At 39.6% G+C, this 16,102-nt stretch overlaps 1 protein-coding gene across 1 annotated transcript in view; it reads right to left on the bottom strand.

Annotated features, from left to right (window-relative positions):
- The window catches only part of TG (thyroglobulin), a 151,776-nt gene that overhangs the window by 77,503 nt on the left and 58,171 nt on the right, over positions 1-16,102 (bottom strand). The window contains exons 35-38 of the mRNA XM_030964721.1: positions 14,511-14,654; positions 11,763-11,828; positions 1,973-2,107; positions 944-1,108 (exon numbers count right to left, since the gene is read on the bottom strand). Of these exons, the coding sequence (XP_030820581.1) occupies positions 944-1,108; positions 1,973-2,107; positions 11,763-11,828; positions 14,511-14,654 (510 nt within the window). The remainder of the gene's footprint in view (positions 1-943; positions 1,109-1,972; positions 2,108-11,762; positions 11,829-14,510; positions 14,655-16,102) is intronic.

Raw genomic sequence — 16,102 nt, 5'->3', positions numbered from 1 at the left:
TGAAGTGACACCTCCTGCTATTTTTCTCCTAAAACAATGTATTGGATAGACAGGAACAAAATTCGAAGTCATGGGACTAAAACCAAACCTGTAATGAACAATAAACACAAGTCTACTTTTGTGTCTCAGTTTGTGATTTTGTTTTACTTGGCAATGATAAACTGCTTTTTCTCTCATTGAGTTTCAACCTAGAAAGTTCTCATTGACTTCAGAGAATTTCAGTGAAAAGGAAAATTTTCTTCCTTTCCCTCTTATTGTTGCCTGGGTTCTAATTACCTTTAATAAATAAAATAACCAGTATTACATAAAAAGAAAGCAGTCTCTTTAAAAATCAAGGGGAATAAACCGAACAAAACATACACTTTCAAACAAGTATGTAACCAAACAACAGAATTTTTACTTATCTACAATGTCTACACAACTTTTTCTCTCTCAAATATTTTTCACTTATTTAAAATATTATTTCATCCTGTTTAGGGAGCAGGGATATCTGTTTGGGTTTTGTTTTGTTTTCTCTAGAGATTGCCCTTAATACTTTCAGCTGACAGTGGCTTTTCCACACTCCTAGTGTTTTTCTCCAAGCTTAAAAGGAAGAACATATCAAAGCATCTTCTGCAGATGAAAAGCTGAGAGTTCGACTTGCATTACTGTTGTTGTTTGGTTTCACTACTCTCCACTTTCAAAACATCTTTCATAAACTAGACTTCCTCTGTTATACCTGCTTCAGCACCAGAGGGTAACACTACTATTTTGTGCATTTTTAAACAATATTTGGGGACAATTTTCCCATCCTTTTGGCTGTAACTCCTCTGAAACAGCCATGGACAAGTGTCTAGGAGACATCCATGTTGTTTTATGAGCTGAGGAATTCCTCAGTCCTCCATTCACAAGAACTGAGCAGCACAGTTGAGGTTCCTTCTCCACAGCTCTGACCTGTTCTTACCTTGTCTCCTGTAGATGTAGGTAGCAGGTTCTTTGAGTAAAACCCAGCAGCTGTGCCCTTGCAGGCCATGGGCACACATCTGAGTATCAGGGTAGAAAATGCACCTTATGACTGAAGGCTGGATCTCCAGTGTAACCACTGAACATGACTCGTTCTTTGAACAAGCTGTGAGGTGAAGCATGAAGAAAAAGAGCAGGAAAAAAACGTGTTCTCACATTTTGCACGACAGTGTTACACTGTTCTTAAAAGAAAGGTTTGACAACAGGTAAAGCAACAAGGATATGATGTAATTCAGAGAAATGGGACATAAATGTCCCCAAATACCCAGAACATTCTCCAAAATAGCCAAAGGACAGAAGCTTATATTGGCTTTAAAATGGAATAATGCAGCAAAATAACTATTATCACAGGTTTTAGAAGGAGAAAAACATCATCTAGCAAAGTGGCAATAACCTCATCTGAATTCTAACAGTCCCCAGTGAGTAAGTGGGAACCTTTCCTTATTTCTACCACTCTGTGGCATTGAGGATTTCCCAGTCATGTGACATTAAAGGACTCTTTTGTCTGGTCAGGCTGTAGACTAAAGCAATTCTCTTTGCTGTCACTACAGCTCAATCCCTGCTTCCTCCTAGTCCTCAGTTAAGCCCTCCTCTCATACCAGTGCCACAGGCTGCTTTACGTGTTGGCAGGTGGGGTTAGCAAATGGCTGTGGTTCTTCAGAAAAACAAGACATCATTGCTTTAATTATTTCCTATAATATTCTCCCAGCTGTACAATGCCTGGAGAAGTAAGAGATCTGTGCGCCCAAGAGGTGTCAAAATTACCTAATAACTGTTTATTACAGCACTTATATCTATTGCATCTCTCTCTAAACTACTTCAGACCCCTTCTCTCAGACTAGGAAACACTGGGATAGTCTTTAAAGACAAGTAAAATCAGTGTATCTATGTCAGAAGTGGGAAAGCTGTTCTTGGTTTTCAGGCTCACAAGTCAGTATTTTCTGTAAAGCTGTGAATGACCATTTCTTACCAGATAGGCAAAAATCTCTGGCAGTGGAGAAGTCATTAGATATATCTCTGCTAACATGCACAACTTCAAAGTGGGAGATGGATGAATCCAGGAGAACAGATGACACATTTAAGGGCTGCCATGCATCCATATACTCTGTAAAATGAAAAAAATTAATATGACTAGGAGGAGCAGTAAAAGTTTCAGAGGAACCTAATAAAGAGTTAAAAGCATTGGGGAGTTCCTCAATGTATAAGTGTCATTTTCCTTTGCATCAACTGAGAATAAATTAAATATTCAAAGGCCTTTAATTGGCTTGAAGGTCCAATCCCATGTTCAGAGGTCAGATATTAATTGGTTTACAAAGATGTTTAGTAAAGAAACAGGCAAATCCAGAGCAGCTTTATCCAATTTTGAAGTAAAATCCAACCGATTTAAAGAAAAGATTTCTGCATAGCCCTAATTACATTAAAGGGCATGGGTTTTAATGCTTGCACACAAATTCCTGAACAGATACAGCCACTAAATTCTTGGAAAGTAAATGGAATTTAATTTGACCATTTAAATTTGATTTGGTGGACAGAATTATATTAAATTCTATTAACAGTTTTAATGTCATGTAACTTTTATATAATTAAGATTTCACTCAATTTCACAGGCATATATATACACAAATATGCGCATATGTGTAAATATAATTATGTGTACTACATATATGTATATTCCCATATATATATTTAACATCCATGCACTTGTGTGAGCATGCATATACACACACACACATGTACTAACTCTGGGATTCCTCAAGGACTGTCCTGTCTCAAACTATATTTTAAAAAATACCACAAACATTCTTTTCTCATACACAAACAGATAAAAATATCTGAGAACTCTCAACTTTGCACACAGAAGACAAAACAGAAGGTTTGGGACAGAATGGGCCTTTAATTATTTTAGCTCCTTTCAGAAGTTCAGTATGTTTTAAAAGCAAAAGGTCCTGCTGTAGCCACTGAGTCCCAAACAGCAGGTTGGTGTTGCCCTGTCCATGTAATTGTAGGGTGAGAATAGAGCAGAGTCAGCTGCTCCTTTGCTATTCCTAGTGAGCAGGTCTTGCCCTTGAGTTCATTCACCCACACCCATGCAAAAGTCATGACCTGTCATTTCATTAAACATTTCTTTTATTCTACTGAGAAATCAGTGACTGGCAAAGATGGCCAAAGTTTCCTTTCTCCCCCTCTCAGAAAGACAGTTTGACCACAGCTCTCAACATGAAATGAAGGTTAATGTGGTGCTGCACTGTGTTATGCTAACGCCAAAAGCTTCCTCGAGTCACAGAGAGCCAAAGTCATCACCAGTACTACATCAGAGGGGACCTGAATTTGTCAGGAGCAGTGACCCTGCAGTCACAGCTTTACTTGTGTGACAGACTCTCTGCACTGGATTTTTTCTTCCCTTTAAGGACTGACTATTCAATTATTTTAGAGGAACAGAGTGATTTCAGTCAAGTGGAAGTTACTATTTTCTGAATTGTCAATGGTTTCTCTTTTTAAAAATATCCACTACGAGCTGTTGCATAACCTATGTTAGAAAACTTCAGCCTCTACATCTAGGGTGACAGTTTGTGGCACTTGTTTAGAAAGAAACTTAAAAATATACATAAATTTTAAGTGATGGAGATTTAACCATTACATCCTCTCCAGAGATTTTCTGCCTGCATTCCCAGATTCCCTAGGTCTTTCTTTTCCAGACCGAATCTTACAAATTTATGTTTTCAATTTGTGTTCTGTTTGCTTTTTCTGAGGAAGAAGAAAAGATTTTTTTTATCAATATGACTCAAAGTTTGTTTTTACAAGAGCAATGTTGCCATCCTGTGCTGTCTACAGTACCAACAGCTGAGGTCCTACTACTGGAACAAGCAAAATCTGTCTAGGTTAAAACACAAAGCTTCAAGTTACCAGCTGTGGTTCTTCCAAAAGAGAGCCTTGTCTGGATTCCACTGTAACACAGAAAGTCTGGGTGCACCAGTGGTTTTGGAAGATATTTCCCCAGACTGTCTTTGCACAGATTCCCTGACTCACCGAGTGACCTGGGGCAAGTCTCACCATCCTCATTTGCCTCCATTTCCCACAGGCCAAACATTCAGAGGGGTCCTTGTTCTCTCAGGAAGGAAATTCAAAACGAATCCACAAAAACAAAATAAACTTTTTGGATTTACTCCTCTGACACTTGAATTTTGCCTCCTATACCCAATTTCACAAGCTAAACTTTCTACTTCTGCATTGGAAATGTCTTTTGTCCCTTTATGTGGGATAGAGTCAAGTCCATACCTTTTATATACATATGAGGCACACTGGGCACTTTGCAGCCTATGCTAGGCATGGAAGAGTGACCACTCATGATGCAAACATCCACAGCTCATACATTCCTACCTAAACTGATTATTCATTGCCCCAAATCTCAGAAGTGCCCCTTGCCACCTCCCACACGGGAGGTTCTTTGAGTTGGGTTGGGATTTAGATTGTTTTGGGGTTTTTTTTTCACCCTCCATCCTGGACAAAGTATTCATGATCTCAGATTTAAATGCTGAGACTCCCAGTTTTTTTCTTTTCCTTTTTTTCTGCCCAGATGATCCCAGATGCAAAAACATTAATGATTATTTTAACTACAGAACAAAACTCTTTAACCCAGAGCCATGCATGGCACCACTGTGGACACTGACAGCCAGCAGTGAGCTGCTAAAGAGATTTTGGGTATTGGTTCTTCCCTTCTCCTGAAAGCAGATTTAGCCATACCCACAGACATGACACCCACTTCATTCTGTGAGCAAAACACAACTTTCCATGGCTGATCTCAACTTGCCTCATGTAGAAACTGCTCTCACCAGGCAGAGCTGCAGCCTGGCCCTGTGCTCCTGGCAAGGCACAGTGCACCTGATGGGCTGGAAGACATTTCTGGTTTATAAATAGTTTAAGAGCTGACCTTCCAACCCACATTTTGGCAAAGGCTTTCATTGGATAATTACAGCCCTCTGAATCCAACCATCCCTGTAACTGTTATTTCAAAATTATAGATGTCCCATATAGAGAGCCTCTCTCTTCCAGATGTTCTTGTTTGGGTAGGCAAGGTTTAAGACTGGATTTGCAAAAAGACTCACACTGGCCTTACTCTGCTCCCACTGCAGTCACGGGATCACAAGACTGGAATAGATTTCCTGGCAAAGAGGTTATAAAATCCGTGCCATAAAGTTAACAAGAGTTTCATCGCTGACTTCAGGGGAAGAAAAGAGGCATCAATTATGAGTTTGCTGCAAAATTTAACACTTGATCTAAGGAGACAGATACAGAAATGCATTAAAATAACAAGTTAAATTTAAAAGAAAACTTGTGAAGTTGAGGAGGTCAATATGAGGTTAAGGAGGTACATAAATCAGACCTCTGGGTTTAGTATGCCTGATTTATGTTTGAAAAATAAATTCTGATCTTAATTCTGAAATTCGTGAACCATATTTAACACCCCTGACTCAAACCCAAAACATGCTTACAGACTGAACTCAGTGCTTTATATTCCTGGTTTTCAGAGTTTTTTTCCAACAGCTTGCTAACCTGTCTACCAACAATCTTCAAAGCCAGCAAATCATCAACTCAGAGTGGACCTGCAGAAAATATACTCTTCCTAAAATAGAACTACTTCTTGGTTTTTTTGATCCATTGAGATTTGTATAATTCAAAATGAATTATTTTCTTTAAACTGCTGCATAATAACTGTAATCACACCTCAGACAAGTCTCAAAAATAACAATTGTGTATTTATGGCCTTTAGCAGGGAGCAATCTCGCTGTGTTCCTGTTAAATACAAGCTTTCTGTCTCCTTTAGGGGTGCCAATTATAGCAAATGATATGGTAAGGGGATATTAAAAATGTACTAGGTATTTATCCAGGTTTAAAATAACCAGTTTTCAAAAGGCTAAAATCCTCATATTTACAAACAATAAAAATCAAACGTAAGACCAAAGATAGAATAATTCCATGTCAGAGATCAAATTTGCTGTGTGGGAGCATGGTAAATCAGTCCCCAAAATGGGTAAAATAAGATTTTGTTTCACACTAAGGATGTTTCTGACAAATACTCAACATTATGGGAAAACAGGAAGATAAATAATACTATTAATCACCAAAGTCAGCTACATCAGCACTTGTACTGCCATCAGCGTCTCTCTTGAGAATGGAAATACCCCATGTGCAGATATAGCCCCATGGGAAATTTACTCCCATGTTGGAATATCCTGTAGCCACTGCTCTGCTCAGTCCTGCCTCAAGGGAATGACTATAAATCACTGGGGGATCATAGGAGGCAGCAACAGGAAGGGCCTAAGAGCATTACATCCACATGCCGGGGTGGTTTCTCAGTTAATTGCTTGATTTGCATGGAGTGGGAGCAGAGCCCACATGATCTGTCTGTAATCCACAGGGCCATGCAGGAGCCAGCCTGTAAGGGCCACTGCCTCCTAACAGCTGCCACATCTAAGATAGATAGGCATGCTCTAGTTAGAACTGAAGACAAAAAGAATCATTAACGTTTAGATAATTACTGTATACAATTAATAAATCTCATAACAAAGTCAAAAGTCACCAAGGTTGTTCCTCCCACCTACCCGAGAGTGCTTTCAGGCTCTCTGGTGTGCTCTAAGCACAAGTATTCCTTCAGGAAATTAAGGAAATATGTCTCATGGATTGTTTTGCTTCTTTCAGACTAATTTGCAAACACATGAAAATTTCCAAAAACTCAAACCCTTGTGCATAAACCGCTTGAATAACAGCATTGCATATTTGAAAATTATAATTTAAAAACCCATTTTCTTATCTCCCCTAGCTTACAGCTGGCTGTAGGAAGTTCCATCTCAAACCTAATTATGAGACTTGGCTGCTTTCTCTTTATAAGACAGTCCAAGATGTTCACACAACTGAGCAGAGTTGTTTAAATACCAGCCTAAGCAAACCAAGACTGCAGGATGATATATGAGCATTTTCAGCATGGACAGTCTTAAAAGAACATCTGTTCTCCCATTGTTAAAGGTCACAGATTGTACCTGAAACTCCCCACAGATGGTTCCATGCTCAGTGTCATCATAGCACATGAACTTCTACAGGGGAAAAAATGCTCCAAACTTAACAAGCTGGGCTTTCCCAGTCAGTTCAGACTATCAATTTTTCAAGCACCACTTGTGAGATCACAGAAACTGTGTGGAAATCACAACAGACCAGCAGGAGCCTTGTGCATTGACGGTGCTTGATGATAGTTTTCCTGTGAGTGTTTGGGTCAGGAGGTAGAGGACTAGGCTACAAATTGCTAGTGCGACCATTAGAGCGTGGTCGTGGAATCCTATGAGTTCTTCTATGATGGGAGAGGAAGCATCTTGGAAGTTAAGTTGTGAGTGGTTGGCCATGTTTGAGTGGAGATGTGCTGGGTTTTCACCTGCAATTTAGTCTTGACAAGGCTATGTAATTGTTTTACTAACATCTCTTTATGAGAAAGAAGCATAAGTGGTTTATGCGGTTGGCTTGAAACCAACATATGGGGGTTCGACTCCTTCCTTTCTTGGACTTGGACGAAAGCGGGCTCTTCGAAAGTGTGGAAAGGGGGTGGGCAGCCATGGATTCATTCGACGTTAGTGCTTGTTAGTTCTGGTTGTAGGACTTTACGTTTTGATGCAAAGGCTGCTCAGATGATGAAGACTAGTATGATTACGGCTGTCAGGGAAATAAGTGAGCCTACTGAGGAGATGGTGTTTCACAGTCTGTAGGCGTCTGGGTAGTCTGAGTATCGTCGAGGCATGCCGGCTAGGCCTAGGAAGTGTTGGGGGAAGAATGTTAGGTTTACACCTACAAATATTACGCCGAATTGGGTTTTGGCTCATGTTGAGTGAAGGGTGTATCCGGTGAATAGGGGGAATCAGTGGGTGAATCCTGCCAAGATTGCGAATACTGCTCCCATGGATAGGACGTAGTGGAAGTGGGCTACTACGTAGTAGGTGTCGTGCAGGGCAATGTCTAGTGAGGAGTTTGCTAGTACGATTCCTGTTAGTCCTCCGATAGTGAATAGGAAGATGAACCCTAGGGCTCATAGTATTGGGGGGTCTCATTTGATTGTGCCTCCATGGAGGGTAGCCAGTCAGCTGAATACTTTGATACCGGTTGGGATGGCAATGATTATAGTGGCGGATGTAAAGTATGCTCGTGTATCAACGTCTATTCCCACTGTGAACATGTGGTGAGCTCAAACGATAAAGCCCAGGAACCCAATAGATAGTATGGCCCATACCATTCCTATGTAGCCGAATGGTTCTTTTTTGCCTGCATAATAGGTCACAACATGGGAGATGATTCCAAATCCTGGGAGAATTAAGATGTAGACTTCTGGGTGGCTGAAGAATCAGAAGAGATGTTGGTATAGGACTGGGTCGCCTCCTCCTGCGGGGTCGAAGAAGGTGGTGTTGCTCTGCTCCATGCTCTGCTCCATGCAATTGATGCACAGAAGGAAATGGAGGTGTTCATTCAGTTAAAGATGAAAACTATACATTGAGTTAAACACACTACAGCCTGGAGATGAGATGACTTGGAGACTTCAGCCTTGCAGCAGAAAGGCTTCTGTAAGTAGGCAAAACTTGCTGAGGAGAATTTTCAATCAATGAGAATTTTCAATCAATGAGAATTCAGGTGAAAGCCATTGTGCACTTCACCTCCCTCCTGGCTAGAGAGTAGTGGGCTACAGGCACTACAGAGCACTAATTCCCTTTTTTCACAGGGTAATGGGGTATCTAGTGAATGTTACAAACACACAGCAGTGTTGTTTGTAGGGGCAATAATTTGGGAAAAGCCCACTGGAGGAGCCCCAGGCTTTTGAGAGAAATCAGAGCTGCAATGGGCTGCTGGATGAACGTTCTGCTACAAGACAAAGAACAGGAAGAACCCTGACCCTCTCCTTTTGCTGTGGCTCTCCCAGGATTGGCCTTACATAGGCAAGGGTCTTTTCTTGCATCTCCCTAGTGGCTGCAGGCTGCTCAAGGACAAGACATGAAAAGAAGTGGCTCCTGAAAATTATTTTTGTCATTGCAGATTCAATGGTCTAGACATTTTATGGTGATTACTGCTGAGGAACTTCCTCAAAAGCCTTCTGAGCAGCGAACAGAAGGAAAATATATATCCCCCCCATCACCTTCAAATGTATTTGAGAGTGGCCTCAGAATGACATTAACCAGCTCCCTCTGCATTCCTGGATTTGTATGTCCAGCTTGGTCCCTGACCTGATCCTCCTTCTCTAAGGCTAAAACTTCCTTGCTGCAATCTCCCCCCTGGTCTGAATATCCTGAAGGCTGGAGCTGCCAGGAAAGACTGAGGTGAAAAGGCATCTTGTCCTTTTCCATCTCCTTTCTCATCAGATCTCCTGCCCCATTCAGCAGCCCCACATTTTCCCTACCCTGACTTTTGCTATCCATGTACTTGTGAAAACCTGCTGAGATCTTTTTGTTGTTTTATGGTCCTACAATGCCTCCACCCTCTCTGTTGAGAAGAACAATGAGTAAAACAGGCAAAGTATCTTCCCACCAGGCTGAAAATAAGTCTGCTCATCTGGTTTTCTTCACAGCACATTGGGGCTGCAAACACCACAGATTTTGAATGGAGCAGCATTCTGACTGCAAATGGGAGGAAGCAAAGTTCTGGGCACTCTGTCCTGAGCATTGCTGACTGGCTGACTCAGAAATTAGGCAGTCAGTGCATTAACTTTCAATTAAATGTAAGCCCTAATAGAGCTCCAGTTAACTCAGGCTCTAGATTAAACATAACATTAACTCACAATTTCACAGAGCCTTCTGGCAAAGTATGCAAATTTAAGTATTTTTCTGATCTTTCGATGAAAAATTTCTATTTTTCCTATGTATAGATACACTTACATTCACACACACACACATCTACTCATGGCAGTGCCCTTTAATCAGTGACATTTTCTCACATTCACCATCTGGCTACCACACAGCAGCCACAGTAATTTTTTATCCCCATGTGCAAGCATTACCACAATGTACAAAATTCAGCAAATGCTAGTTTTTGTGTAATACCCATGTCTAAAACAATTAGTCTTCTATAGCACATATTAATATAACATACAATCATAAAGTGCTTGGAAACAATGTCTTTGAAAAATTTTTAAAACCTCTGACAACACAGCCCAGTTAATAACCTGACCAAAATAAGCAGTCTGGTACTTTTACTATCAAAATGAGGCAGAACAAGGACAGATGGTGTCCAGGTGCATTTTGAATGTGTTGCTCCAGTGGGGTCAGAGCCCCAAAGTGTCCAGGAAATCGGTTTTAATTTTACTTCCAGCCTTGTTGTGCTCTGTAATTAAGTGATTTCTCCTAATCACTGTCAGTCCCCAGGACAACCACTCTAACCCAGAATCCTGCATCCTTGTGGGAAGGTCTGCTGGCTTGGGCTGCTTAACCAGATCTCTGCAAATCAGTGACACCCATAGCTGCTCTGCATTCGGAACGATAGCCTGGAAATGGATGTGATAGATCAGGGTTGTTACAAAGGATGAACACCTCACTTGCTGGGGCTGCTGTTTTGGGCAGCCTTAGAGTCAAAAGCAAACAGCAGAAAGACCCAATTCCCTGATTTTCTTAAGTGCTGCTTAGGCCACTGTTTTCCTAGATTTAAGCAAGCAAGAAAAACACAAAAGGAAAAAGACAAAATTACTACGAAACTTCACTCTGGGAAGAAGAAAGCTTCAGTAAAGTTGTCTTCCAAATCCCAGGGGAAAAACATTCAACATCCTTGGCAAAGGAGTTGAATTGCCCAACCTACACACCAGGCCTTCCCCACCACCTCCTCAAAGTGTTTCACACAAAAATTATTTCTGCTTACCTACAAAGATAGGAGTTTTCCTTCTATTGCATTAAAATGATCATTTTAAAAGCACAAATTCTACTAAAAAATAGACCAAACTTGATCATGACTGGTGGTTATGAATATGATGAAAAGACAGATCATATAAATTCTGAACTGAGTATTGAAAATTCTTTGCAAATATCAAGTCTCCTGCATGCTCATCTACATAAGGTTTAAAGAAAGATTCAATCAGATTAATATTTGTTCAGACCAAACAGAAAATCAAAGGCAGAGATGGAAATGACTTCTCAATTTCAGTATAACTGGAGGGTTAAATTGAGTTTTCTAATAAGCTATCAAGTATTAGATAAGTCCATTCTCTTCCTTTCTGTTAGACACAGCATTTTGCAGCTATGCAGTGTATTTCTGGAAAGGACACTTCAGGGAAGCCTGTAGCTGCTGACAATTTGCATAGATTTTTAGGGGTCAGTAGACACAAAGCCCTGAAAGAGAACAGCTAAGTTTCATTTACTAAGAAGATCCACCCACTTTTAAAATAACACATGTGAGTGCCACAAGATTTATTTTATCTGGAACGTGAAGTGGCATCCACACTCATAAATAAATTTTTTCATCAATCCTGCCAAATATTTTGTCTCATGTGGCAGGTGAGTGTGAGAAATTAGGTCAGCATTGTGGACATGACAGGTCTTTCTTTTAAATGGTACACAATTCATGAAAATGAGTAAACATCTAAATGAGTGACCTCATGGGGAACACTTTCATTATAGTGTGATTTTTCAGCAACATGAACAAAATAGAGGATGGGGAGATTTTTACTGCTCTTTTTTTTTTTTTTTTTTTGGTGAGGGAGGGTGGGGGGAGATGTTTGGTTTTGTTTTTGTTCAATGCATAAATACACTTACCACTTTCTGGCCTGAAAGGTAAATTAACAGATGGACACAGGTTGGGAATGGTGCTCTTCAAGTCAGCTAAAAGCAGAAAACAATATAAATAATAAATAAATATTGAAAACAATAATACTTGAAGGTTTTAAATGCAATTGATACTCAATATTTCCAGCATTACCTCTCAGATCTGGATGCTGCATCTTCTCCCCACAAACACCAAGAGTAAGGATGCAAGGCTGCTTTGCTATGTAATACTTTTGAGCTTGTACATGGAACCAGACTTCCCTAGATTTCTATATTTATAAACATTTCTACAAAAGCTTTTTGAGATGAAGTTATGAACAACTCATTTCAGTACTTCTGTGCTTTTTTCTATGCCTCTTTCTGTATTCAGGTTTCTGCACCAGAAGAGAGATTCTCTCTGCTTCCAGTGAACTGGAATTTCTCAGAAATATGAATTAGAAACAAGGCAGTTTCCAGCACAACACTTTCCAAATTGAAGCTCAAGAAAGGATTCATCATACACAAAACCTCGTATTCCTTTCCATACAAAAAACTTCTCATTTGCTAATACTTCCCATAAATATTTTGTAACGACAAATAATAATAATGAAGCTTTCCCTGTGCATTCATGTTTTGTAGAACACTTGGGCTAGTCAAACCAGTTACAAATTCTCCACTAAGACATAATAAATGACCATCCCTACAGAAAATGAAGACAGATCAGATTTTCTGTTAACTTCTTCCAGTATGTATTTCCCATCCATGTAACTGATAAATGTTTCTAAAAACTCAGAGGTTTTCCCATTCACAGCAGTGAAGGATTGGGAAAAGTCTTATCCAAAAAGTCTTTGAAATGCTATTCTATGTTCCTTTTTGACTGAGCTGCAGCTCTGACTATACAAAATCAAATAGCTCATGAGCAGAACTGTGCAGGAAACAGGTCACACATCAACTTAGCCTGTTACAAAACACAGAGACAGAAGTGCCTTCCTCAAACCAAACTGTGGAATACAGCCACAGACCCTGCATCACGCTAATATCCCACTACCTACAGTAAATCACTTCTTCAGATTTTACTCATTTTCCTTTTTAGCCTCAGAACTTTTTGTTCATTTTCCTGGTTCTCAGACCTTCAACACACCAGCAGAACTGATACAAATTTTTGTCTGTAAATATCTCCATTTGCATAAACATCTGTGCCCTGCTGGGTGTTATGGTGGAAACACATCTGCAGCTCCCTCAATGCATAAGGAAATGTCACTGTCTCTCTTAACATTCCCTACTTTGCATACACCAGGGCTCCTCTTCATCATCCCTCTGTCTGGCACATGAGAAACAGCCTTTATCTTTTGTTGGTTCTTTGCCAACAAGGGGATAACAATTCCAAGAAATGGAAGTGTATCCAAACCTCTGCTGTCCTTCTTTGCTCCACCTTTCTTTGTTTCACTTTTACCCCTGTCTGCATCTCAACCCCACCTGCCATCAGGATGCTGCCATTGCTTTATCAGGGTGTTGTTCCCTTCCTCTCAGTGCCAGACCCTCAGCCCATCCCTTCCCAGCTTCCAAAATGCTTCCATGCTGTCACTACCCTTTAACAAAGGCTGCCCCACAAGAGGACATGGATGGTTCTGTGGGCATAGGGACAGGGCAAGGCTTAAAAAGCTCAACACTGATTTCACATTTCAGACACTTAGAGTGTGAAAGAAGGTTTTATTTATCAACACTGTAAAATATAATGTATTGCCACAATATCTGATCCATCTCTACACAGCTTTAACTGAATTATCTTTCTATCCCATTCCCTGGACAATATATATCCATGCTTTGTGCTCTCCTCTCCTCTCAGCTATCAGGCCTTCTCTGCAAGAACTAAGGGTAAAAGCCAGTATAAAAGCAGAAAAAGCATTCCTTATTCAAAAATTTTCCCTGATTCTGTCAACATCACCAGACCTGCCCCCATGGGGGCCGATGGGGGCTCTCAGCTCTGGAGTTGTGTCTGTGTGACCAAGAAACAGGCTGTCCTCCCATAAAGGGAGACAAACTCAGGTGGGCAATTGTTGTCCTTATTATTTCAGTCATGTGAAATCAGAGCTTAAGAAAGTAGAACTAGACCTGCCCAAAAGGAGTGTGACAAACAGGAAACCCATTTAACATTTTTCAACAAAGCAATGAAGCTTCTGTTTCTCCACAGAAAATAAAATCCATCTTCACTAGGAATGATTTTGATTCCTCCCCAGAAAACAACACAACATCTTATAACTGCTCTTCTGTTAAAACACCTGATGGCTTCTTGCTGCTTGAAAAACACAGGTCTACTCTGGAATTTGGTCTTGGTCCTTTCTTTACCAAAACAATCAGAAGGGAATTTTCAATTCTGTAGCAAATCCAAATCTTTTGAAGTTATGCATCTTCATGTATGGTAAAACCATAAGCCCAGGAGTGAGAAACAAAGACTGATTTCCTGACCAAGACTGCACAGTGAGGTAAAATATATTTGAATTCTAACATTGGCCACAAGTTTCTGATAGAATATAAGAAATTAAATTATGTATCTTTGTTGTATTGCTCTTCCTTTTCTATTAAAATGGACATTAAATTGCACCTTTCTTTCCTTTGCACATACTTATTTGCCTTGTCTGCTTTTGGTCCTTGAAAATGGGTCCTTCAGCTGGAAGCTGGAATTTTTACACACTGAAGCCAAATAATAAACTTCAATGTGCAGAAATCCATTAGAAAGGTCACATGTCCTGAATCACTTACCAGGCTTTTGATACCAGCCAAATGGGTGTATTTTGACTTCAGCATCTGGTGAAGTGCAATTTGAAATGTGCCAAGCACTTCTTGTTTCCTCAGCACAGGTCTGGATTCCAAGGCTGTTCAGAGTCACACACACGATCTTCCCACCTGCCAAGGATGCACGTGGTTATAGAAATAAGGAGGAAAATTTTCCTTTTCTAGATAGTGTTGTGAAGAAAAAGAACAAAGCATGGCTTCACTGAATGTTAAGTGAAATTCAACTGATTTAGAAATCAAAGGAAGGAAATACCTGAAATGAGGCAAGTGATTGAAACTAGTGCTGAAAAATCCCATTGAATTAATTGTGAGAGAAGGTGAGTACCAGCATTAAAATCCATTATAATCCAAATCACAGAGAATTTCACTGAGAAAAGGTCACAACTCTGAACAAGGAGCCCTTTCATGTTAATGTAATTAAAAATCTGCATGTATGTTGAACATGTCCCCTACTTAAATCAAAATAAAAATTCTTTCAAAGTCCTAGTGTAAAAAATTTTGTACCTGAAAAATATGGAGGGTTTGAAACACAGTTTCATTGAAGATTTCAGCTCATGTTAAAATCACTACTGAAAGTTCTCTTGACTATATGAGTGCCAAGACTGAATGTCTGAAATGTCATAGATATTAAACATTAATCAGATAAATTAAAAATGGGTCTATTTTGCATGTTGGGCACCTTAAAATTTTTTATTTATTTAAGTATTTTATTTATTTAAGTACTTAAAGAAACTCAAAGTCATATTCAGTTAAGACTTCAAATTTCATATGATCATAAGGAGGCATGAAAACTATCAACTATTTTTTATTTCCACATTAATTCTTATGTAAAACACACTGGATTAATTTTATAAGCCGCCCACTGTTGACCAAGTGAAAAGTTTGTCTGCTCAACAAAAAAAGGAATTAAAAATATGTATTTCTGAAGTGTTTCAAATTCAAAAATGCATTATAAAATCAGCCCATTTAATGACCTCAGGGAGAGCTGATTAGCACATGACTCCACCAAAAACAAAGTTACATATTGCAGTGGCCTAAATCGGAATTTGTAATAACATATTAAAATCCATTTCATTGACTTTGAGCTGGGTGGTATCCAATTTCAAACACTAGGTGAAGACTTTCTTCCTCAAGCAAAAGACTAAAATTTGGGAGCAGAGGAGATCAGAGAACCAAGCAAGCCAAAAGGCTAAACTGCTTCAGTATATCCACAGACATTGTGTGCTTGCATGCACCTAATTTCAGTAATATTTAGGTTTCAGAGTCCTTTAGGCTTTAAAAAATGAAACAACAAAAGGGGGAAAATCACTAAAAGAAATCAAGCAACACTTTTGAAGAGAGTTTGATGAATGAGAAAAAAATGGAGTTTTATCAGTTTGACTTTTTATGCTGTTGGAATTGCAGTCTGTTAAGGACTCATTCTCATGAAGTTTTCTTAATAATTTCTGAAATGTGGAATGTGTCATTGGGCTGAACTCCTAGAAATGGTTACGGTTACCCACAAAGGTGTTGAAGAGAGGTGCATGAGATCTGAAAGGGCTTTTTAAGGGCACTTCAGA

The sequence above is a fragment of the Camarhynchus parvulus genome, chromosome 2, assembly GCF_901933205.1.
Source record: "Camarhynchus parvulus chromosome 2, STF_HiC, whole genome shotgun sequence".
In the NCBI taxonomy this organism is placed as follows: Eukaryota; Metazoa; Chordata; class Aves; order Passeriformes; family Thraupidae; genus Camarhynchus; species Camarhynchus parvulus.
Note: the sequence above shows the minus strand (reverse complement) of the source record. Positions and strands in the feature narration are given on the sequence as shown.